At 36.6% G+C, this 25,803-nt stretch overlaps 2 protein-coding genes across 4 annotated transcripts in view; both read left to right on the top strand.

Moving 5' to 3' along the window:
- NPL (N-acetylneuraminate pyruvate lyase) overlaps positions 1 to 1,728 on the top strand; it is a 51,160-nt gene extending 49,432 nt beyond the window's left edge. The window contains exon 12 of the mRNA XM_051998817.1: positions 48 to 1,728. Within this exon, the coding sequence (XP_051854777.1) occupies positions 48 to 199 (152 nt within the window). The 3' untranslated portion in view covers positions 200 to 1,728. The remainder of the gene's footprint in view (positions 1 to 47) is intronic.
- Positions 1,729 to 10,202: 8,474 nt separating this feature from the next.
- DHX9 (DExH-box helicase 9) overlaps positions 10,203 to 25,803 on the top strand; it is a 41,810-nt gene continuing 26,209 nt past the window's right edge. Inside the window, exons 1-12 of one of the 3 annotated variants that reach the window (XM_051998812.1) lie at positions 10,203 to 10,320; positions 11,673 to 11,800; positions 12,377 to 12,517; positions 13,656 to 13,761; positions 16,110 to 16,237; positions 16,434 to 16,582; positions 19,272 to 19,318; positions 22,427 to 22,563; positions 23,069 to 23,158; positions 23,242 to 23,403; positions 23,550 to 23,627; positions 23,984 to 24,175. In XM_051998812.1, the coding sequence (XP_051854772.1) occupies positions 11,690 to 11,800; positions 12,377 to 12,517; positions 13,656 to 13,761; positions 16,110 to 16,237; positions 16,434 to 16,582; positions 19,272 to 19,318; positions 22,427 to 22,563; positions 23,069 to 23,158; positions 23,242 to 23,403; positions 23,550 to 23,627; positions 23,984 to 24,175 (1,341 nt within the window). In that variant the 5' untranslated portion in view covers positions 10,203 to 10,320; positions 11,673 to 11,689. Of the gene's footprint in view, positions 10,321 to 11,672; positions 11,801 to 12,376; positions 12,518 to 13,640; positions 13,762 to 16,109; positions 16,238 to 16,433; positions 16,583 to 18,354; positions 18,445 to 19,271; positions 19,319 to 22,426; positions 22,564 to 23,068; positions 23,159 to 23,241; positions 23,404 to 23,549; positions 23,628 to 23,983; positions 24,176 to 25,803 lie in introns of those variants that run through there. The other 2 variants (XM_051998811.1, XM_051998813.1) reach the window with 2 other exon arrangements.

Here is a 25,803-nt window from a genome sequence, read left to right as displayed (position 1 = left end):
GTAGAGAGTGCTGGAATTAACCGTGCTTGTTTTCCTTCCTTGCCTAGGTCTGGGAGTTGCGCAGACAAAAGCTATCATGACTCTTGTCTCCGGGATCCCGATGGGTCCTCCTCGGCTGCCCCTGCAGGAAGCCTCCAGGGAGTTTGCTCTGAAGGCTGAGGCCAAGCTGAAGAGCCTGGAAAGCCAGTGCTTTCCCTGAGGCAGGCTTACTCTGGGGGGCCTGGCCCAGCACTGGCTTTGATGATCTGGGAGTCCCCTGCTGTTCCATTTCTCAGGGAATTTCATAATCAGACTGAACTAAATACTCTTTGTAGAGAGGAGAGTCCTTTTCCCAGGCAGTTGGGGTTCAGTGACTTGCCCAGAGTCACACAGCCAGGAAGTGTTAAGTGTCTAAGGTCAGATTCGAACTCAGGTCCTCCTGACTTCAGGGCTGGTGCTATATCCACTACAGCAACTAGCTGCCCCTTCCATCTACTCTTAATGGGATGAAATATGCTGAGAAAGCTTCCCCTCACCTGCTTGAGCTTTCCTGCTAAGTTGTGCTTTATTTTTCCTCTCCATCAAGGTTTCTCAGCCCCTGATATTTTAAAGTGTGACAATGGATTCTTTTTTATATTTTCTGGAATTCAAGGGCAGGCTGTCACTTTTCTAAAACAGTATAAGTGTGTTACACAGGATGGAGAGTGCGAGAATCAACACACTCATGCTGGCTCTCTTGGAATTGCCTCCTAGGGTTCTAGGGAATTTGCTTACATCTCAATTTCCCCTTTTTTCGTACATAAATGGAGAATACAAGACTAGTTCTAGATACCAGACAGGTTATTTTGTAAGCTTTTTAAAGTGTTATATAATGTGAGAGCTTATTATGCAGACTCCTATCAATTAGCTTTATTTCTCTGTTGTTAGAAGATATTGAGGAGATTCAAGGGTGATAACAGTCAGATAGATTGAAAATAGTTTTCAGTCTATATCAGCCTTGTTTTCTAGTTCCCTTCCTTAGTTCCTTGCCTCTTTGAAAATGTCTTCCGCCAAACTATACTATGTTTTTCTAATAATATTGAAAATCATTACTTTAGAGTCCATTTAAATCAGCACCCTCATATTTCCTGATGAGACAACTGAAGTTGTGATTTCTTTATCATAAAACTAGTCAATCAGTAAACATTAAGTACCTACTGTGTGCCTATGCAAAACACCAGAGATATAAAGAGTTGACAGTTTTAATAGGGGAAGGCAAAACTTAGGGCATTCTCCATCTCCTTCACAATCCTGGGGAAAGGTTTACATGGGGGAAAATGCTAGAGCTGTTGACTGAAATGGGAATTTATATGGATTGATTATCTAATTATTCCTGCTACCCCAATTTTTTTTTTTTTTTTTTTTTTTTGCTTTCAGTTTTAATTTGGGGAATGGAAGAAGAGAGGAAAAGGGAGTGCTTTTGTTTTACACACTGTAAACACATTGCTCTAGTGATGCTAAACTTTTAGTGTCTTCTTTGTTTGTGCTAGTTCTGGTTTTCCTAGAAACCATGCAACTTGATGAAAAAGAAGGCAGCATGGCAAACCTAGATCAGGAAGACCTGAATTGAAACTCCTAAGACATGGTGACTTTGGGGAGATCAGTGAACCTCTGTCCTGGTTTTTTCATCTATAAAATCATGCATCTTAAGATTGTTGTGATGATCAATAAAGATGATACATGTACAAGATTTTACAACCATTGAAAGAACATGTAAATGCGAGTTATTATTGCCCCTTGATAACTATATCCATTGCTTCCCATCATGAGAAGTAGCCTCTGCTGGAGGTGATCTACTAAGTTTCTGTTTCTAGTTTGTTGGAAATCATCAACGTTTCCTTCATTTTCTCAGCACACCTTCTGGAAGAAACAGTTAAATATTGTGAAAAGTGAGGAAAAGGCTTGAATTATATTACTATAATTTTGAATTGAGTTTTGAAGCTTACACTGTAAACAATAGTGTCAATTTCTGCCATTAAGCAGGTAGAGAGATGTTAGCCATAATCAGAATATGGAAACCAAGGCTCCTGAAAAGGTTGAAGACTAAGCCACAATATTAGAGTGGATCACTGTGAAATCCAAAAAGCCCTTTACCCTAGTGAAAGACTGTTGAAGTGGAAGAAAAAAAATTCAATGAAAAGTCAAAAGAGCCAAGTTGATTAAATTCAAAATAATAAATCATTTATACAACACTTTTAAGATGCACAAGGATTTTCCTTAAAAATTCTGTAATCTAGGAAGTACAAGGTTTACTTTTTGTACAGGTGAAAAAAATTAAGATTTTGTCAAAGTGCAAATGGTTTACTAAGTGTTAGATCTGAGATTCAAATAAAATCGGCCAATATGTCAAGCGGTTGAGCTAAAAGGCAAGGAAAGAGCTGTATAAGCAAGTTGTTTCACATCAGCATCACCTTCTCCTGAGAAGTATCTTTGATCAAGGGCATCTATGATCAAAGGGTAAAGCTGGGCAAAAATAGTGATGGAAAAGGGATCCACTAGTGATCACAAGAAAAATAGAGAAAAGACTAGCAAGTTGAGATGCCCTGGAGAGCACCTCGGAGCTTGGGGATGGAAGGGGGATGGAGGACAAAGAACAGAAGAAAAGTAGAGCTTGGGGGGTGGAGGAAGAGGAAGGAGCAGAGCAATAGCCAAAAGGAAAGGAAGCCCTTCTGGTGCTGTAATGGCCCCCACATCAACTCTGAGGTGGGCAGAGAGGATGAGATGTGAGAAAAGGAGATGGGAAGATAATGGATAGAATGGAGAAGTTAGGCTAATTTTCCATGGGGTGGAAAATTAGGAAGGGAAGATTGAAGCTAACTCGGAACCAAGGAATGACTGCTGAATGTACCTTTGCTGCAGCCATCCAGGTTTATCCAATGTAAAAGTATGATCTTAAACCCTGTAATCTGGCCTTCCCTATCACCTTAATCTAATGCTGGTCTCAACATGTACAGACCCTAGCCCCACCACCATATGCTGATTGTAATCAAATGCCTGCAAAGGAGCCACATATAGAATAAATAGGAAATAACTGGAAGCACAGTAAGATTGGGAAAAGCTGGCTGCAGAAGTGCAACAATAGGAGAGGGCTCAATGATGAATGCCCAGCAGGATTTTGTATCTGATCCTGGAAGTAAGGGGAGACAGTAGTTTATTATGTTAAAGAGTAAAGTAGAATTTAGGTCACTGATGGATGGATGAACAGACTGGACTGGGGAAAGATTTGAGGCTGGCAGACCAGCAGCAAGTTATGGCCATGATCTAGGCTAGCAGGCAGAGCCTGCCCCAGATGGTGGCAGTGTCCAAGAGTTAGACATGAGAATGGCTAATGGATGTGAGACATGGGAAGTAAGGGTGATACTAGGTGACCAGTCTGAGTGCCTAGGAGAATGGGGTTTCCTTCCACCTAGAAGTCAGGAGGTAGAAGGAAAGGGCACCCTCTGGGAAATGGATTACTATTGGGCATTTAGGTTGAGATGTCTGAAAAGTAGTTGGATATCCGAGATTGGAGGTCAGCAGAAAAGTTGGGGCAAGAGTGGAGAATCTCAGCATTAATTACCATCAAATGTAATTAAATCCATGGGAGCTGATAAGATCACCAAATAAAACAGAAAAGAAAAATATTCAATGGGACCCCTATGATTAAAGGGAATTCCTAGATCAGGATCCAGTAAAGGAAACTGAATAGAGGTGAGAAAAGTAGGGGGAAAAAATGAATGTCCGAAGAACTTAGATATTTAATTCATTTTATGGGATTTCTCCTTCAATGTTATTGTTTCTTGGATTTTGTTATTATTACAGAATTGCAGTTGATTTTTGAGGGTTTATTTATTTGTGAGGCAATTGGGGTTTAAGTGACTTGCCCAGGGTCACACACTAGGAAGTGTTAAGTGTTTGAGATCAGATTTGAATTTAGGTTCTCCTGACTTCAGAGCTGGTGCTCTTATCCACTACATCAACTAGCTGGCCCTGAGAGTTTATTTTATGGCCCGAAATTTTGCTGAAGTGATTATTTGTATCTTTACTGGTTCCTTTGGATTGTCCAAGTAAATTATTATATCATCATTAAATAGGGGTAATTTAATCTCTTTTTTATCTATTTCTATGCATTTAATTTCTCTTTTGTCATTTTGTTGCAGCCAGCATTTCCAAAACTATATCAAATAATAGTAGAAAGAATAAACATCCTGCTTTATTCCCATATTTATTCCAAAAGCAAATGATGGGTTTTTTTTGACTTTTTGATAGATGTTTTTTATGTTATTAAAAAAAAAAAAAAGTCCCTCAATGCCTATACCAGGTTTTGTCTGTAATGACCCAAAGCCTGGCTCTTTAATGCACTCCTGTTCTCACCCTTTTCCTTTTGATCATTTAGAGTCTCATACTAGTATTTCTGCTGTCCCTGGATTACTGTTGCTTTCCTTAGCTGCTGCATTTATCCATTCCTCCTACATTTCTGTTGTTTGGGGTGTTTGAAAAGCAAATAATCATTTAAGGTTTGCTATTTTTTTCTAAGAATGTTCCAAACTCTTCTTAATTATTGAATGTCCATCTTTTTCATTTATGGTTAATCTGATATTTATAGTGTAAGCCATTGGTTGCATCCTGAGCTTTATTGCTCTTCATAATGCACTATTCCATTCCCTCCTATGTTTTTTGGTGAATACAGAATAGTCTTGCATTATTCAAATTTCTTTTTCTTTGTATTTCAAGATTTTTTTTTCCTGATTGATTATAGAACTTATTTCTCAATTGAAGTGCAAAACAAATTTAACTACTATGTGTCTTAGAGTTTGTAGCCTTGGACTTTTTTCTGGGGGTGACCAATTTGTAAACTTTTTTCCATTGGTATTTCATTTTTTTTTTTTTTTTTTTTTTTTTTTTTGCTCAGAAACTCTGGGCAGTTATTTTCTATTATTTTCTGCATTATAGTATGGGAGGGGTTTTTTTGGTTGTTGTTTTCTTTTGTCCTATTGTGTTGTTCTAGGAGACTTATGATCTTTAGGTTGTCTCTACATCGTCTGTTTAAAAAATCAGTATGTTTTTCTTGAGTAATAATGAGCATTTTTTTTCTTTTACATTTTTTGCTTTTTTTCTTCTTTCACTTCTGTATATTTGCATTTACAATGTATTTTTTCTCTTTTAGTTGATGATACTTGCCATCACAGATGCCAGTTTCCCTATTCTGCCTGTTATTTTTCTTTGCAAGTCATAAATTCTACTTTCTCTTTTCTCCTTTAAACCAGTTAGGGACAGCGTGTTGTGTTTCCATGTTTTCCTTATATTCCACAAGGTCTTTTACTTCATTAAGCATTGGATCATTTTCTTTTGTATTTTTTCTTCATAGATTCCCAAACTAATTTCCTTTATCTAAACACCATATTTCCTTCTGTCCTTAATGTTTCCTTGTTGTTTCCTTGCACAGTGACCTGTGGGTTGGCAGAAATGGACACAGGTCTATGCTGAGCCCTTTCTCTATGACTTAGTGAAATGCTACACGCTACCACTACACACTTAGTATATTGTTTTAGCATCCTGTCTCATTTCTCCTGTTCTTCTTTCTTTGATTTAAAACCGGCAGTTCAGAACTTTACCGTCTGATGGTTCAGGATTGTCTGCCACAGCAGATTTCTGTTTCTGAAGGATTCTCACTATACTGTCTGTCTGTCACAGGCCAAGTGAACTTATATAATAACATGGAGAGAGGGGCTCCAAGGCACTGGAAAAAAAAAGGAAAGGGGTACCAGAAAGTGAAGCTGGTGGCAAGACTATGTGTTGGGTCTTTGAGTTTCTGATGCAGCCTTACTACCAGTAACATGGGAGGTAAGGGCAGGATGCTGGGTAAACTCAGGGTAGACATCAGTTCATGGTGAAGTTTTCTGGAATCTAGAGCATGGGGGGACAGTTCAGGTGGTTTTATCTTTGGTGCATAATTTCTTGTTTTAATAATGTTTCAGCAGTTGTAGAGATCAGAAGAAATATATAGTCTCTTCAACCTCACTTGATACTTGATTTAAATCTTTCTAAATCATGGGATGTTCTGCATTATCATCAATAAATGGCATTTATATAATGCTTTAAGGCTTGCAAAATGTTTTACATCTTTAAGATAACTGGAATATGCACACAGTGACACCATGAAATGTAATGGAAACACCTTGGAGAAACTTGACCATACATCTCATTCTGAAACTAATATTGGTCTCATAACCATGTGGTTAAGAGAAGCCTTTTTTGTTTGTCTATATAGCCAGAATTGGAGATGTGTTCAGAAAGATCAGAGCCAACCTGGAGTGTTTCTTTTTTTTTCTGAGGAAATTGGTATTAAGTGACTTGTCCAAGGTCACACAGCCAAGAAGTGTTAAATGTCTGAGGTCAAATTTGAATTGGGTTCTCCTGACTCTGGGGCTGGTGCTCTATCCACTGCGCCACCTAGCTGCTCCCTGGAGTGTTTCTGAAATATATATGTATATATCAGTGTTTTAATATTTGTTTCATTGTAATCCTATATTCTATTTTATGCACTTAAAGACATTCTGAATTCTACCCAATTCCTTTTATGACACAGACATGGTGTTGATACTGAAACCAGATAGGGTCAAAACAGAGAAAGAAAATTATAGACCAATTTCCCTAATGAATACTGATGTAAAAATCTTAAATAAAATATTAACAAAGAGATTACAAATAACCATTCCCAGGATAATACACCATGACCAAGTAGGATTTATACCCAGAATGCAAGGCTGGTTCCATGTTAGGAAAACTATTAGCATAATTGATTATATCAATAACTAAATTAACAAGAATTATGATTATTTCAATAAATGCAGAAAAAGCATTTGACAAAGTCCAACACCCATTCCTATTAAAAACACTAGAGAGTATGGAGTTTTCCTTAAAATGATCAGTAGCATCTATTTAAAACCATCCGCAAGCATCATATGTAATGGGGACAAAATAGAGCCATTCCCAGCAAGATCAGATGTGGAACAAAGTTGCCCTCTATCACTATTAATATTTAACATTGTATTAGAAATGTTAGTTTTGATAATAAGAGAAGAAAAAGAGATTAAAGAAATTAGAGTAAGTAATGAGAAGACTAAATTATCACTTTATTGCAGATATGATGGTATACTTAGAGAATCTTAAAGAATCAACTAAAAAACTATTAGAAATAATTCATAACTTTAGCAAAATTGCAGGAGACAAAATAAATCCACATAAAGCATCAATTGATCAATTCTGATGGATGTGACTCTTTCCAATAATGAGGTGATTCAGGCCAGTTTCTGTGATGAAGAGAGACATCAATACCCAGAAAGAAACGGTGTGGAAGTAAGTGTAGATCACAATGGAACATTTTAACTTTTTGTTATTTGCTTATATCCTTCTTCCTAATTTTTTCCATTTTGATCTGATTTTTCTTGTGCAGCATGATAATTATATAAATATGTATACATATATTGGATTTAACATATATTTTAAAAACATGTTTTATATTGGATTACTTGCCGTTTAGGGGAGGGGTTGGGAGGGAAGGGGGGGAATTTGGAACAAAATTTTGCAAGGGTCAGTGTTGAAAAATTATCCATGCATATGTTTTGAAAAAAAAAGTGGTTAAAATTAAAATAAAAAATTATTTTAAAAAAAGAAAACGAAGAAAGCCAAAGGAATGTCTTATGGAGGGAGCTGAGGATGGTGGGGTAACAATCAGACCCAAATGTCAAAACAATGTGTATTAGAAGCAAATAAGACTCTAATAGTTTATTTATTTATTTATTTTTGATTTGCTGAGGCAATTGGGGTTAAGTGACCTGCCCAGGGTCACACAGCTAGGAAGTGTTAAGTGTCTGAGACTAGATTTGAACTCAGTCCTCCTGACTTCAAGGCTGGTGCTCTATCCACTGTACTATCTAGCTGCCCAAGACTCTAATAGTTTAAAAAAAAAAAAAAAAGACATTCTGAAAGAGACCCATAGACTTTACTACTCTGCCAAGGCAAGGCCCTAATGAAAAAAAGTTAAGGACTCCTAATCATCCTAGTCATCATATTTGACTTTTTCCAGTTTGAAAAGTTCCAAGAAGGAATCTACCACTTATGGAGGCAGCTCATTTCATTTTTATATAGTTACAATTATTAGGAAGTTTTGATAGACATTAAGGTGAAATTTGCCTCTTTCTAACTTCTATCCATTGTTCTTAACTCTTTTCTTTGGTGGAATAGGCCTTCTAACCAAAGAGAGCAATTCACAGCGATGCAAAATAGTTTAAAATTTTATTGATAATTTTTTTATGTTGCTTGTATTTCCCAATATATAGGAAGCTATCCCTTACAACAAAGAATAAGAGGGTAAACATTTTGGGAAGACTCAAAAACTTATAATATCTATATTAACATACAATGTTCCATATACTTAGACCTTCACCTCTGCAAAGATTAACTGACATATACTATCACTTAACTACTCAGGCACTTGAGGCAACAGGTTCCAATATTGGAGGCTAACCTTTTTTTGGTCCTTCCCAGAGTTTTTTCTATAAAATCTCAGAATACAAGAGTTCCTTACACTGATATCTAGGGAAAAAAAAAATTGAAGTGGAAAGCATTTTTAACTTACAATGTAAATATAAATAGTAATGGCCACTTATCTTTCGTAATGAAAACTTTTCACAAAATGGATTTTTTTCAAAATTGTAATTAGTTTATCATGATTATGAGATATGATTAAAACATGATTATAGGGTATCTGAAAAGATAATTGTTCTGAGTTGACTAGTTAAAAACACTTAATTTTATTTTCCTTGTTTACAATTCTTAAAAACATTTTATTTTTTTATTTTTGTATTTATGTATCTTAAAATTGACTCCACAGCATTTCTTTTATTGCTGTTGTCACAGTTTATAGTATTTAATAGATATTTAGTGGTGATAGCCTCTGTATCTTATGCTGACTCCACAGCATTATACCTCTTATTGCAGTTGTAATAGTTTACAGTAGTTAGTAGATATTTAGTGGTGATAGCCTCTGTATATCTTAAGCTAACCCCAGAGCATTATTCCTTTTATTGCAGTTGTCATAGTTTGTAGTAATTAGTAGATACTTAGTGATCAAGTCCTTGACAGCCTCTCTGCAGCCTCTCTTCTCAGGCTGATTACACTTTACTTCTTCTCAGGACTCTGTGTGCTGTTAACGTGGGCGCCTTGCTGTGCCCTTGTCCAACATAGTTTATCTTCCGGCTCCTCTTCCTGCAATGCTGTCCCCTTCACCTTTCTCTTTTCCAGGGTCAGCTTGTCCTTTTCTGCCCACCAAAAGCAGTACCTTTTGCATTCACATAGCCCAGCCGGCGTTTTCACGCTCGCAGCAGAAAATGAGCCCCAAAGGCAGGGGCTGTCTGGTCCTGGACTTTCCCTCTAAGTACCTAGAACAGCTCCCAGCACCGAGAGAGTCCTGCACACGGGCTGGCGTTGGTGCCTTAAAGGACGCCGGGAAATGCAGTCCCTTCCACGAGACATCGCCAGGCAGTTCACTGCATTTGATGTGCAATCCAGGGACCGTAATTAGAATCCGACTTTCACGAGTCACTCAAGTCTCTCTAAGCCTTAGTTTCTTCATCTGTAGAAATGGTGAGGAGGAGGTTAGTGTACTTCACCACTAACGTCCCTTCTGGTGCCCACATCCTGTGGTTAATGTTTTAGCTTGGAAAAAAAAATTGTGGACATTCGGACCCAGTCTGGACAGAGGAGGAAACTGAAGCCTATCTAGCCCAAGGTCACGTGGTGAGCTGGTACCTGGGTCGGCCTCTTCTTGGGCCTGTGCTCTTTCCGTGACAAATCTAGGCCTGTCTTCGCACAACACGTAGCACGCAATCTTATAAAAACAATCTTAAAGATCACAAAAACGGGCTTCAGTTGAGGTAGTGGGACTGGGTCCGATGTCCAAGGTCCTCCCCCAAGGGAGCGGCTACAAACGGACATCGGCCCCGCCTCCAGAGAAATAACGGGCTCTACCATGTTGATAGTCCCGCCCACCCACGACGCAAGCTCTCCCTATTGGCTTCGTTCTCCCCATTAACCCCGCCCACCGCCTTGCCTTTGGCGTCTTTAGTCACGTTCCCCGCCCCCCAGGCCACTTAAGCGCACGCGCAACTTTTCTTTCCGCTTCCCGTCTTCCGCTGCAGTAGGAGCCATTTCGCGACGGGCTGCGCGCGAGTGGCTGTGTGTCTGTGGGGCCTCTCTGAAGGAACCGAGCCACGCGCGTCTTTCGGAAGAGCAGCACTTGGGGACACGGGGAGGAAGACGGTAAGAAAGGGGAATCACTTCTGCCTCTCGTCGTGGTGAGAATGAGTGGGCGGAGACTGTTGTTGTTTTTTTTGCTCCTCTGCAGTTACCGCTTTGTCGCTAAGCGCGGGTGAGGGGTGGGGGCTGGGGTAGCCTTCGCAGAGTCCCGGATGTTACTGTGCATGCGCGTTCTCGTGCCTGTGCGCATGCGCCGGTAAAGTACTTCTCACCCAGTTCAGTGACTTTTTTTTTTTTTTTTTTTTTTTTTTTTTTACTACCTCCAGTTGTGTTTTGGGAATCAGGTATCTCTGCCATCTACTCTTTCTTCCAGATAAAAAGTCCAATGGTTTGTTTCCAGTGAGCTCCTAGTTTCTGTAGCCTACGCACAGTAACAAACTCCTTTAGCTGTGGTTGCTGTCATTTTACCACACCTCTCTCAGGCCTGGTCGATGAGTGTTCTGGTTTGGTTTGGTTTGAATACATAAATATGACTTTTAACTTGCTTAAACAGCATATTCAGCAGTAGATTTAGTTTTGCAATGGGCCACACATACTTTGGTCCAGCTCTTTATTAATTTTGTGGCAATATTAGGGCTCAAAAGTCCTAGTCCCCACTAGATTTGTAGCTAACTAAATGAAAATGATAGTTGTAAGACTTCAGCATAAATTTTCTCTTTCGGCAATATAAAAAAGTCATATTTCCCCAGGCTTTTCAGATATCCATATTTTGGAGCCAGGTTTTTGGCATATTGTATCTTTTATAGTGAAGTCCTCTGTAAAAATCTTATTTTTGCCAAGGAAAATCTCTTACATACTTGGTAAATTCAAACACGTTTAAAAAAATAATTTTTTGTAAACTGAGTAACAGAGATGCAGAGGGATTTCTTGATTCCATGTAGTTGAGTACTTCTCCTTCCCTCAGGTATTTCAGCCCAAGGTATCTCAACCAGGTATCCAAGGTCTTTTAGAATAGAATTCTCAGGTGAGTGCTTCGCTTCTATTCATAATATAAAATGATATACCATGAATATCCTTTTTCTGATTTCAATAAATGTTTCTGATGATCCAGGTTTATGAAAGGACAAGATTTCTAGTATAACACAGGAGAAAGAATTTAAAAGCTATTCAGAATCTGTAGTTTATATACTTAATGCCCTAAATGCAAAATTAACTTACTAAATTTGTACATAGACATTATCTTAAGCCTTAAGTTAGAATGAAAATATAATTAGGTGATACAAAATATGTTATATATACATTTCTTAAAATTTACCAAGTTTGTACTTTGTGTTAAAGTGCATCGTGAATGATAGTGATAGGCATTTGGCTGATGTTTTGAATTTATTTACATTTTTGACATTTTCTTTCTCAAGGTTTAACAAGACACATCATGGGTGACGTCAAAAATTTCTTATATGCCTGGTGTGGGAAAAGAAAAATGACCCCAACCTATGAAATAAGAGCAGTGGGGAACAAGAACAGACAGAAATTCATGTGTGAGGTACTAAAAGAATGTGATTCTGATTTATGAGATCTCTGAGAAATAAGATTTAAATTTAAAGAAGGGAAATCCTATCTTTCCAACTATTTAAGAGAAATACAGTTCAGAAGTAGGATATAGAGGGTAAGAGGGGGTTTCTACATGCTGAATAGTCAACTTAGAAATACTTAAATATTGGCAAGAGACTTCCTTGTCTTTATCAGTAGGGTGGAACTAGGGAACTAAGACTAATGAAAGTGCAACTGGCTGTTAGCTATATGGTTAGTTTGTTCTATAACCTAATTTGTTAGGTTAAGTATTCCTGATATACTATCTGCAGAAGTGTTTGCTTTGTAAGATACAAAGAAAGTTTTCTTTTACTAGATTATTAAAATTTTGGTGTTTAATATGTTGTTCGGGCACTTTCAAGAGTGGATCTATAGATTTGCCAAGCATTGTAGAGACAAAGTTGGTAGAGAGCTGTCCTAGAGATTAACTATTGTTAACATTTGCTAATATCTAGATTTTTAAAATTAGTTCTTGAAGTAATTTTTTGTGTATGTGTGTTTTTTTGTTTTGTTTTGTTTTGGGTTTCAGGTTCGGGTGGAAGGTTTTAATTATACTGGTATGGGCAATTCCACCAATAAGAAAGATGCTCAGAGCAATGCTGCCAGAGATTTTGTTAACTATTTGGTTCGAGTGAATGAAGTAAAGAGTGAAGAAGTTCCAGCTATTGGAGTAAGTATAAAATTGCCATTTCCCAATTACCTAGAAGAAAATCCAGGATATTAATTTTGTCTACTTTTGAGGATTTAAAATTTTCTTTCGGATACTTTCGCTCACTACAAGCAAAGGCTTGAACTAGGTCTCAAAAGTTTTTTGAGTTTGGTTCTACTTCAGTTTTTACCTGCTTTGTAATCTTGAGGAAATTCCTTGATTCCTCTCTCTCATATATGTTATCAAAATAATATTTATTAAGAGCTTCAAAATGAAAAAAAAAAGTTAGCAAAATATATTTTTATTGTAACAAATTAATCTGTTTTAGCTTTGGGGGGGGTTCTGTATATCTGTTATACTTAATGTGGTTGGGAATAAGCATTTGTTCCATTCTCTTAAGCTGGTGTTTTTTTTTTTGTTTTTTTTTTTGTTTTTTTTTTTTTTGCTGATACTTTCTTATATATAACTTCTCTCCAGCTTTGTTAATATAATTATGTCATCATCATCCTCCCAAATATAACCTACTTCCTAGCTTTCTCTCACCCAGAATAGAAATTTTGACAGAATTTTTTTATTCTTCACCTCCCCCCTCCCCTACACCTCCAAAATAGATTCTATCTATTCAATATTTCCTATATCCTTCCTTTACTATAAGGTCCCCTAATTCTGGCCTTTATCTCCTCTTGCCTTGGATTAATTATTGTAATAAACTCTTAATTGTTCTTTCTCCTTGCTAGTCCTTTCCTCATGTTACTAATCCATTAATCTTTCTCTGTACCATTCTGAGCTTGAATACAAGACAGTGATCAAAAGACATTTTATATTTTGAAATGTTAGCAAGTAGATTTGGCTCTTATCAGTGACATCAAAGTAGTACTTTAAAAAGTTATTTTATAATACAATAGATTATCTCAACTGATTTCCCAAACCCCTTTATTTTAAAGCAGTTGCTAACCAAATTGAGGAAAGCAGGAGTGTCCAGAATGTTAGTCTTCAACATACTGTACATATTTAACATTGTTAACAGCAAATATAATGAGGAAAACTTAAAATTTGTCATAAAAATTTATCACAAGAATCTTCTAAGCCAGGATTTAAAAGGATTGGCTATTTCTTTTGAAATTAAAGACACTTAAATTTATAGCTTTCTCTTCTGCAGATAGCACCCCCTGTTACTGATACAACTGACTCAGCAGAGGGTGGTGGTGGAAATTTACCAACTAGTTTGGGAGGACCTCTTCCTCCTCATCTGGCTCTCCAAGCAGGTAAGGGTCATAAATTTGTGTCTATATGTATCTTCCCTTATTGAAAATACTTCTTTCTCAATATAGGTCTATTATTTAGATAGATAATAGATAGGCTATAGATAGACTATATAATAGATAGTGAATTAAGGATTTTCTGTAAGATGCCTAGCGTGATATTTAGTACTTAGTAATTTAATAATAGATCACTGAATGAAGTGGAAAGGACCTTAAAGATTGATTAGTCCAGCCCAAACTCTCATTACAATATTCTTCATCAAATGGACATCTATTCTTCTATTTAGAAAGTTCCTACTAAATTGGAACTCCATTAATTCCAAAACAAAGTAACTTTTGAAGAATTTTTAATTATTCTGTAATAATTGCCATCTCTTTGTCTTCAAATCTACCTATCCTGCCTCAACCTTTCTGCTAGCTTCCAATCCCAGATCTCCAAGGTATCTTGAATTGACTATTCAGTAAACATCTTAAATTTAATCTGTTCAAAGCAGAATTTAATTATCTTTCCTACCTCCTACCTTCCATTAACTATATAGGACAACTCCATCCTCCTAGTCAGTTCCGCAGGCTTGCAATCTGAGTGTCATCCTTGACTTTTCTTTTTCTCACCCCCATATTCAATTTCTTGCCAAGATCTGTCACTATCACCTTTACAACATCTCTTGAATATATCCCCTTCTCTAACACTTCTACCTACCTGGTACACATTCTCATCACTTTACACCTGGACTAGTGCAGTAAACTGCCGGTAGAACTGCCTGCCTCAAATTTGTCTACAGTCCGGTCTCCATCTTCCATTCATCCATCAAAGTGATATTCCTACAGTGCAAGTTCAACCATACTCCGTAAACTTCAGATTGCTCTATTGCCCTTCAAATCAAACAAAATCTTCTGTGTGTAAAATCCTTCAGAACTTGATCCTTCCTACTTTTCTAATCATCTTATATCTTACTCCCCTCTTCCAGATACTTAAGAGGTAAATTTAAATTCTCCAGGAAAAGTCTTCCTAGTTTTTTCAAACAATTCTAAAGTCTCCAGTTCTATTACTACCCCAGTCATTCTCTTGATATATTCCTAAATCTGTCATTATTCTTTCATACTTTCATACTTGAACTCAAATTGCTTACCATGGGGCGGTCATATTCTCAGTGTTGAATATACGATCTCAGATGTGATCTGATGGGAATTATACTGAGATTCTGAATACAGTGCCTATCGGGTACATCCTAAAATAGCTGTAGCTTTTTTGCTTTCCTGTTGATTCACTGAGTGTTGAACTCATTTTTGAGTTTTGAACACTTATATTTTTCCCCCAACAAATGGGATGTGGAAATTTACCTCTTTGAAATAATCTCAAGTTGTTTGTTATTTACTTGTATAAAGGTTATCCTCCGAGTCTTATTGGAGTTAAAACTTTGGGGACACCCCAAATGTTACTGAGACCATTTCTTCCCCTCTTACATTATAGTCACCTTTGAATTAATGCTTTTCTCTTCAAGTATTCTTTTTCCTTTGTTATACCCGATACTCTGGTGTCTGGCATGGTGATTTTCTTTCTTCCTTTTCCGTTTTGAAGGTCTCTTAATTAGATCATCTAGATACTTTAGAAAAATGTCTGTCTTCTGACCTTTGTCAGGTGCTTTTCATTGTTGGCAAAGGTCTTGTCATTTTTTATCTCAGTTCATGGACCAAAAGTTCACATTCCAATTTCCTCACTACTTTAGATCTGCTTCATCTTGATATTTTGAATTCCTACTTTAATTGGATGCAGTGATTAAAGCATTCTGTCGGTCTTCCAACATTTTTCTTTTTTCCTTTTAGTGATTTTCCTAGCTTCTTTATAGTCTGATTCATATCTCTGATTTCCTACAATTAGGTAAATTTAAGTGTGATAGATCTAAAGAGGCTTTCTAGCTTATCATAATTTCATAACATGCTCCAGGAAGATACCATTTTTTTGCTTTTGTTGCACATTGACATGACTTCTTAAATATATCCCTTTAGTCAAGATCATTTCTTGCTACTGGTTTTTTCTTCAGGTAAAGCACGAAATGCCATTTGTTTTGAGGTACCTGTGGATCTATACTTTTAATTCCTAGGAACCCAAGAGCTACTCAGAAAATTCTTTTTTACTGTCTATGGGAAGAATCTGTTGCAAATTCCAAAAGTTCAGTGATCTCTACCTTGCCTTTTCTTTACTTTTCCCACCCTCCAAATACATGACAAAACTTCATTGAGATTCCTTTACTTCTTAATTTTCTCTTTCAAATGTCTAATTGCTTTTTTTCCCTGTTTTATGACACCCATTTTTACACTATCTGAAAAGTAATCTCTTTCTTTCCTTACAGATGGTACCCCAGGTTCTGGACTTGGAGGCTCTGGTTATGGTCCTGGTACTGGTCCAGGTGGCACATGGGATCGTGGAGCCAACTTAAAGGATTACTACTCCAGAAAGGAGGAGCAAGAAGCACAAGCGGTAGGCTTGCTTCTCTGGTTTTTATTTAAATTATTTATTAGAGGTCTTAGCTAAGAATTAATGATATTCACAGATTAAATAGGTAATTCTTTTAAATGGCAGTTTGAGAAATCACTTGATGTATTGAATATAAATTTGGATAACATAGCTAACAACAGGGGACATTTATAATTGCAATAATTGTTTTACTCCTTAGACTCTGGAATCAGAAGAAGTAGATTTAAATGCTGGTCTTCATGGAAACTGGACCTTGGAAAATGCTAAGGCTCGGCTGAATCAATTTTTCCAAAAAGAGAAGGTCCAGGGAGAATATAAATACACCCAAGTGGGTCCTGATCACAACAGGTTTGCTTGTTTCGCTCTTTTCCTTTGTAAGTTAGAATTAAGTTTAGGGGATAGTATTGTTGAAGTCTATTTTGTGTACATGTTTGGCTGGTTTGGTTCCTGGATCAGCAAAGGTGACATTTGAAAACATAATTTACTTAGTACAAGAATTTCCATTGGTCTTTAATGTTCAAGTTGTCATGTCGGCATTTGGAAAACATGACTTTAGATGTGACGGAAGTCCATTGCTCAGCAGAAATGCTGTCTGTGATGTCAGACCTTAAAGGTGCTGATTTGGGGGATTGGAGACAAAGTTGGTGGATCTGAATGGTTTGGTCCTGGCTGACTTAAAAGATTTATAAAGATAATGACTGTATTGTTTGTTTCCACTGACCTTCATCACAGCCTGGCCATTTTAGATGGTCAGAGGTGAACTTTAAAAGTGGTATTTCCATTGATTTTTTTCTTTTAACTTCTTAGGTTTCCCAAACATAGGTTAGATTGCACCTGATGTGCAACCAAATGGCACTTTAACATTTTCCACTTTCAAAGTGGCCAGTCCTCTTAAAGATCCCTGTTGAAATTGAGAGCCTTGTTTGAAAGGTGATTAAGGAAAGCCTTGTTTTTGCATGTGTGTTTAATTGGCATATGTAGGGGCATATGGTTTTGTCTATGTTAGTTGCTGGGCTGTTTTCATGAGGATTAGAGGCAGCTCCCTCAGTAGTCTTGATAATGACATTGAATACTTTTCAAAAATCTATTGCTGATTATCAGAATTGTAACAATAAAAGCTAGATTTGGTGAAGCCTTGTGGTTAAGGTTATGTTAAAGTCATCTATGCTCTAGGCCTCCTGTGTGTGGCAGTATTGTTATAATGGTGAATGTAAGGGGGAGGTGGTTGTGGTGGTGACAGTATGTTTCTCAGCCTGCTTGCTGTTCTTCCAGAGAGCATTCCAGGGTGTATTAATTATTACTCCCAGGAAGGCTCGTATGGATTAGACTCTTATGGGGAGCAGCATATTGTGGAAAGTGGGGAGGTTGTGATGAAAATACACTCTGGCATATCCAATAATATCTGGCTGTCTTTTCAAAATTTTCAAAATTTGTACATTGAAAGATTTTCCTTGAAAAAGGCAAGGGAAATTAAATTTATGGGGTTATGACTCCCTGAGATGCATATTGAAAGCCCAAAAGAAAAATTGAAATAAATTTCTGGATAAAAAGTATCTAAATGCTATGTTGAAAGCATGGCTCCCCCCAACTGTTTTGTTTAATCCTAAGAAATTTCAAAACATTTTCTTTCTGGTATCAGAAGATTAAAATAATGATGGAATAAGAAGGTATGTAAAAAGGAAAGACGTGAATCTTCATTCTTAATGATTTGGTTCTCTCTCATCCTTAATGATTTGCATCAGAACTGAATGAGCTTAATACTTGATGACTTTAATAAGGTATACAAGTGTGACTGAAGCTCATTATTGTAAATATGGTTTCATTATATTTTATAAGTAACTTCTGATACAAAGAATGTGAATTTAAGAATTGGAGGCAGCAAATGGGAAACATAAACAATTTGGGGGATCCACTAACAGTCATGGGCATGACTCTTTGTCCTATACCAAAAGCATAGCAGACAGCAACACCAGAGGTCTGTGTTAATCACACATGTGCTGCTGCTTAGGCCGTACTAAGCAATCACATGGGAGACTATTGTAAACTGATTTCTGGTGTCGCTGTTCCCCCTAGGTGGAGGAGAATGAGATTGAGTGCTGACTATAAGCCTGGCTGAGAAACATACTGGCATCGGTGTCATTAATGAAAGGGTGGATGTTGTGCCCCTGAGAGCCAGTGGCCTTTGACCCATGAAGCCGCTGTGCCTGAAGGTCAGTTCACAAGTGGTACAGGAAGGAGTCTAACATTGGTTTTAAAGCCTCACGAAACCTGTTTTATTCACAGCACAACGTCAAGGCTAGGTCCCACCTGAGTAGGAAAAGTGCCAGAAAAGTTTTCAGAGGGCAGCTTCTTTAAACCCTGGATTGATGCCCTATAATTCCTTAGCCAAGTTTAGATATAGTTTCTAGAAACTGGTTTTTATTTTTATTCTCCAGGACACTAAATTAGTGGAATATTACTGGTGCTTTGTGTACTATCAAGGGCTACTTCCAACTGCAGGCAGATCCCAGAATCGTGTCTCTCTGGAGCCACTGATGTGCAGCCTCTGTGTGGGTGTGTGTGCGCGTGCGCGAGTATGTGTTTTGTCTCTAAACAGGTCACTGCTACAGTCAATAGTAGGCTGTATCATACAGAGGAATCTTGTTGAAAGAACCACAGTCTACATTAGCAGAAGAATTGTCAGCCTGCTTTTATTCCTTAGTCCCAGGCCATGTGGAAAGCTCTTTTTGCGCTGAAGCCATGCTGGCTGTTCACTCTTTTCTTTGGGATTGGAGTTAAATAACCAACCAAAACCCAGATTATTTCTTTTCAAGAACAATTGGTTCTTCATATAGACTACAGTTGTCTCGTACTGTTGTATTATTTGAGGCTAATGCACATAATTTGTTCTAGGGTTGAACAGGAGTAAATTTGTTTACAGTGGGGTTTTGCCAAGATTTGCCTAAGCAGTTGGAAAGCCTGGCTGTTTGGGGAACCCTGGGTTCAGTCTTTCTTAGCAGTGGAATCACTAACCTTGTTTGTGTATGTGTTGTTACAGGAGCTTTATTGCAGAAATGACCATTTATGTCAAGCAACTGGGCAGAAGTAAGTGCTTCTATTCCTCTGCTCTTTTAGGGTGGTATTAACAGTTCCTAATAGTTGGCATTCCTGTATTGCTTTAAGGTTTACAAACTACTTGATATAGATTCTGTCAAGTTGAAAAATTATTAGTTGAAAAAAATCCTATGAGGTAAGTATTACAGGTGTTAACTATCCTTACTTTATAGGTGAGGAAATTGAGACTCTGGCGAAGTTTAGAGACTTTCCTGTGGTCACAAAACTAGTCTGTATTAGGAAGGGTTCAGACTCAGCTCTGCTGACTTTTAAGTCAGCACTCAGAGTGTTTATCATGCTGCCTCCTTAAGATACTTTATTGACCTTTGTTGCTATCATTCAATTACTTGACAATAGTATATACTATAGTAGTATATTTATTACAGAAATTCAGAGATAGAATAGAGCTTCATTGTATGTTGAAACAATTACTAGTATATCATTTATGCAGTATATCAGTGGAATGGAAGAGTGATGACAGTTACAGATTTTCATATTTGCTAATCTTTCACCTTCAAAGGAAAAATCTGAATTTATACTTACTGTGTATCCTCTTTAAACACAGCCACTCCTTTAATTAATTATTTAGACATATTGAATCGGTTGAATCCAGAAAAGAATCGAAGAGATTACTATATATGGTGCAGAATATTCTCTAATAGCAAAGGGAAAGAGGCAAAATTTTTAGAGGAATGACCTTAGATGAAACAATCCAATGTTATTTATGACATTGAAGAGAGATCTCCTTTAGTCAACTGAGAGTTTTTGTTATTTTAAGAATTTTCTCTTTATGGGCTGACCAAAAAACTGGGGGGATCACGTGACACAACCCTGGTCAGCAAGGGCTTGTAGAGAGAATCATCTATATTAAATGTAACTAGCTACTGATAGACTACAGTTTGTTTAGGCTGAATGAAGAGAGGGTGCCAGCAATGATGACAAATATCAAGAATGATAAGATAAACTGCTTTTCAAGAAATAAGGCATCAGATTTTACTAAATGGGCAATACTGAATTTGTGAAACAACCTGGGCAAAAATAAAAGCTCCTTTTCCCTCTGTTTTTAGAGATTTTAGATATAGGTCCGTGATACAGATATGACTAAACTATTCTTGAGTACATTATGTTAATGGGATTTAGTAATCATAATCACAATTTCTGTATATTCCTAATTTTGTGCATGTTATACTTATGTCAAAATTCACTGTTTACTTTTATGATTGTTAGTGTTAATGTAGTAACTTTTTTTTTTTTTTTTTTGGCTGAGTCAATTGGGGTTAAGTGACTTGCCCAGGGTCACACAGCTAGGAAGTGTTAAAGTGTCAGGCCAGATTTGAACTTGGGTCTTCCTGACTTCAGGCCTAATGCTCTATCCACTGTGCCATCTAGCTGCCCTGTTAGCTGTAGTAACTTTTAAAAAAAATAGACACTAAGACATTTTTTCCCTTTGATGACCTATTTTTTGGTGTTGGTATCCTTCCCTCTTTGGACTTTTTCTTTTTTTTTTAAATTACAGAATTTTTGTACTCATTTGTCAAGTTAAACTTTCCATGCCAATTAATTTCTCTTTCATTTAAAAGCTAATGATGTTCTACCCCAAATAGATTTTTTATTTCAATTTGAGAGAACAGAAAAGAGACTTATTAAGTTTTCAGGTGACATTGTTTTATAGAGTTTGTTGAAACTTTGTGGGTAATCTCAGTTCACATGTAGTTAAATAAATGGTTCCATGTTCATAATTAACCCACATATAGTTCAAGAAAAAATAAAATAAAACCACACAAACCTAGCTTTTAGGTTCAAGGCTCTGGCTCTGCCATTAACCAGCTACGACCTTGGATGATGGGTGTTTAATCTTCCTAGGCATTCCTTCATCTATGGAATCAGAGAGTTGAGCTGAATTATCTCTTAAGTCTATTTCATTTCTTAAAATTCAGAATAAAGGATTAACGATGATGGTGGACAAGAAATGACTGAGTTAGCAGTCTGGGGAGAGTAAAGGTAAGCAAGGTGCCAAGATCAGTTATGAGTGGACCCTCTATCACAAGTGCCTGTTCTGGGCCAACTTTGAGATGACTGTAATGTTTCTAGTTGTCCCTGCCAATTGATGCTAGTGTGACATAATTTAAGCTTCAGAGGAAAGCCATATAAGTAATAATAATAATAATAAAAAAATTAAGCATTTAGATCTTTGGAACAAACACCAAATCATTTAGGGTTGCTTGAGAAAAATTGCTAATGTGATTATTGTACTTATGCTGAATGTGCAGACAGATCTTAAGGAATGCCTTTATCACATTTACTAGTTTTGTGACCATGGGCAAGTCATTTAACTTTTTTTGAGCCTCAGGTTTCATTTGTAATCTAGATATACTTGTGTTCACTGCCCCTTATTTTGCAGAAATTCTCTTGTAAAATCTTAGAGCATTACATGAATGAGAGTTGTAAATGAAAAGGAATACTGGATTGGGAGTCAAGTGGTCTGTGTTCTAATTCTAGTAGTATGACTGTGTAAGTCTTTTAATCTCTCAAACTTTTCTCATCTCTCATCTGAGAGAGTTTGACTATGTGAACTTCTGAGGCTCCTATCAAATTTTTTTTTTTTTAACTCAAGAGCTTTTATTTAAATTATTTAAATGGAAGAATTCTTGATAGAATAGAGTATTGGAATGGCTTTTGAAAAATATTATGTAATCTTTTCTGCCTTGGGGAAAAAAATGCAGTGATGCCCTTGTGCTTGATTTGATACCTGTCAACATCTTGATTACCAAAGTTAATTGAAGTGATCTGGCCATTAAATGGGGTTATTTTTATGTTCTTATTTTTTTTAATGCCGTATGTTTTCATAATAGTGATTTGAACTAGAGAAACATATTGTTTATATAAATTATGTTTTATATCTTGGTGATACTATATTGTAAAGTTATCTGACAAGTTTTGGTTAACTAATTAGACAGGAGAATTCCCTTCTGTGCTATGTGCCTTGTAATACTGTCTAAATGGTGCTTCTGAACATAGTAAATACTAGTTACTTGGCAAGAAGCCTGTTGACTCAATAACAGTGTCTTTGTAGATTTAAAGCATACTGTTATGTTACAGGGATTTTTGCACGTGAACATGGTTCTAATAAAAAGCTGGCAGCCCAATCTTGTGCACTGTCCCTCGTTAGGCAGCTCTATCATCTTGGGGTAGTTGAAGCTTATTCTGGACTAACAAAGAAGAAAGAAGGAGAGACGGTGAGTACTGCAGAGGACAAAGAATGAGGGGTTTTCTGCTTAAGAATGTAATGTAGTAAAAAGTTGTTTTTATCATCAGAATCTGAGTTCAAATCTTGCTGCTGTTGCTTATTTGTGATCTTTAATAAGTCACTTAACATCTGTGGGCTTTAGTTTCCTCATCAATAAAATGAAGGGGTTGGACTAGAAGATCCTAAACACCCTTCTTGCTCCACATATGTAATCTTTTGAGATATCGGTTTTCCCTCCTTTTGTTCTTCCTAGGAATTGATAAGGAACCAACTTTGACTGAAAAAAGCATATTGTTGTGCTAACTCTTCCAAGGAATAAAATTGGCCCTACCAATTGCCACAGGAATATTAATAAATACTTCTTACATACAAGGGATGGCTCTGAGCATAAATATTTGTTGAATAAATTATCTTAGTGAAGTATTTTATAAATAGATCTTTCAGTGTAGTCTGTGAGCTTTGGAGTTCATGGTCATTGTAATGCATTTTCACAGGTAGAACCTTACACAGTTAATCTATCTCAGGACTTAGAACATCAGCTGCAAAATGTTGTTCAGGAGTTGTGCCTAGAAATCCAGCCCCCAGTAAGTATGAGTACTTTGTGTTTTCTGCAATCAGGTGAACCACCATATATGCGTAACATGACTTTATTTTTCTAAACTCATAGCCTGAGGATCCTAATTTTCCAGTTGTACTCAATATTGGCAAACTAGCCACTTTTGAACCATCACAGCGACAGAATCAAGTTGGGGTTGTTCCCTGGTCACCTCCTCAGTCTAACTGGAATCCGTGGACCAGTAGCAACATTGATGAAGGCCCTTTGGCTTATGTGAGTACAGTATATTAGAAAATAAACTTCATTGAAAACCATGTGTTCATTCAAACTTAAATATAATTTTTTTTTTTTTTTGTAAAACCCTATAGTGAAGTTATTTAATTGTCAGTTGTGACTAGTGCCTTCATTGTATTATCCAGGCCACTCCTGAACAAATAAGCATGGACCTGAAGAATGAACTCATGTACCAGCTGGAACAGGATCATGATTTACAAGCAGTAAGTCTGCAAGTATATTTAGAAAATGTAATGATTGGGCCTTTAGAATTTCCTTAAACATAGGTAGTATGCTTTCTTCTTTATTATAGAGCATCTTGGGAAGTTATTGCATTCTAAATCTGGAATTCTTCCCTTTTGGGGGAACTTTATAACTGGACTAAAAGTTAAGGTCTTTTCTTCAGCACTATAGGAGGCTTTTATTAGTGAAATGGCATGATCTGTCGTTCAATGGATTAAGTGCTCTTATTTATTTTGGATACCAGTCATTAAGAGTATGGGAGTTATAGCGGTCCAAGTATTGGTTTAAAAACAAAGGTAAAAGATTATTCAGACCTTCCTCATCTTTTCCCCTTTAGATCCTTCAGGAGAGAGAGATGCTGCCTGTTAAGAAGTTTGAGAATGAAATCTTGAGGGCAATCCATCAAAATTCAGTTGTCATTATTCGTGGAGCCACTGGATGTGGTAAAACTACACAGGTTCCGCAGTATATTTTGGATGAATGTATTCAAAACAACCGAGCAGCTGAATGTAATATAGTAGTGACTCAGGTAAGTTACATCTTGAGTATTAAAATATAATTAAGTTTTAGGGTATAGTGTCTCATATTTACTCATCTTTAAATGAATGACCATCCATGTAAAAACATGGACTCAGTTTCTGCATATAGGTCTTGGATTCTGTTTGAATATAAAAAATCCTTTTAGAATTAAAAATACACTTCAGTTTGTTGAAACCAATCTCCTGGTAAGGGAAAGAGAGAAAGAGAATTCCTTTTTTTCCCCCCTCAATGCCAAATAAGCCTAAATGCTGAGTCTCTTGTAATGTAGTTCATGTCTTATTGATTGCTTTCACATTAGTATTGCTACTAATCCTTTGGAAGTACATTGTTAGATTTGTTGAATGTCCTATGAATTTTAAAGGTGTCTTCTATTTCAGGACTTTTGAATTAGTAACTGGGAATTCAGAGATGAATGGCACAAGCCTTGCCCAAAGAATTTACAAATTTAATGATTAGCAAAGAAATACACAAGTAATTGCTGCAAGGGAGGTAAAAATAATTCCAAAGCCAAAGAAGAGAAAGTCCCAGACTATAAGAAATGATGAGGATATCATTACTTTCATAAAGGTGAAATAGGCACTGCTTCATCTGGAAAAATCTTAAGTTGACTCTTGAGGGGACTCATTACTTTCCAATTCAAAAAGCATTTATTAGCCACTTAGTTTATAAAAAAATTAAAACAGTCCTTTCCCCATATATTACATAAGGACAAACAAAAATATGAAATAAAACTTGAGGTGAAAAAATCCAAACTTAGAATCACTCTTTTTGGGTATTTCCAGTGATGAGGCTGTCCTTTTCAGTTTGGATAATTCTGTCCTGATATTCAGTTAGAATTTTTCTATTTCATTATGAGTTTTACTTTTGATCCCTGGAGTAATAAAATAAATAGGTATTTGAGGATTGCACAAAAACACTGTCTACCTACCTCTTGTTCCCTAAGTTCTTTACACATTGTTCATGTGATGAGCTATCCAGACACTTTAACATTCTGGTCACTGCAAATAACACCAATGTACCTCTGTCCTTCCTAGTACATAGCAACAAGAAATGATTCCTGATGTCATTTAAAGTAGTGTGAGTACATTGAGATTATTTTGGAGAACTAGTTTTTGGAAAAGTCATTATCGTTATGTTTCTCATTTAATTGAAAGTCTAGTGAGACATGTAGATCTTTAGGGAAAAAATTGCTTTTGTTCTGTATTTGGCAAACACCAATATGAGCATTTCTTTACACAACAAAAAGGATTTGTGTATTAAATCACAAATCTCTATTATATACAACTTTTGAAAAAAGTCCTTTGTGATGGAGAAAACCATCTGCATCCAGAAAGAGGACTGTGGGGGCTGAATATGGATCACAACATAGGATTTCCACCTTTTTGTTGTTCTTTGCTTGCATTTTGTTTTCTGATTTTTTTCCATTTTGATTTGATTTTTCTTGTGAGCGTGATAAACATGGAAATTATATAGAAAAATTGCATGTTTAACATAAATTAGATTACTTGCTGTCTAGGGGAAGAGTTAGGGGGAAGGGAGGGAGAAAAATTTGGAGCATAAGGTTTTGTATCGAGTTGAAAGCTATCTTTGCATATATTTTGAAAATAAAAGGCTATT

This window comes from Antechinus flavipes, chromosome 4 (genome assembly GCF_016432865.1).
Source record: "Antechinus flavipes isolate AdamAnt ecotype Samford, QLD, Australia chromosome 4, AdamAnt_v2, whole genome shotgun sequence".
In the NCBI taxonomy this organism is placed as follows: domain Eukaryota; kingdom Metazoa; phylum Chordata; class Mammalia; order Dasyuromorphia; family Dasyuridae; genus Antechinus; species Antechinus flavipes.
This window is presented reverse-complemented; position numbering and strand designations above follow the sequence as displayed.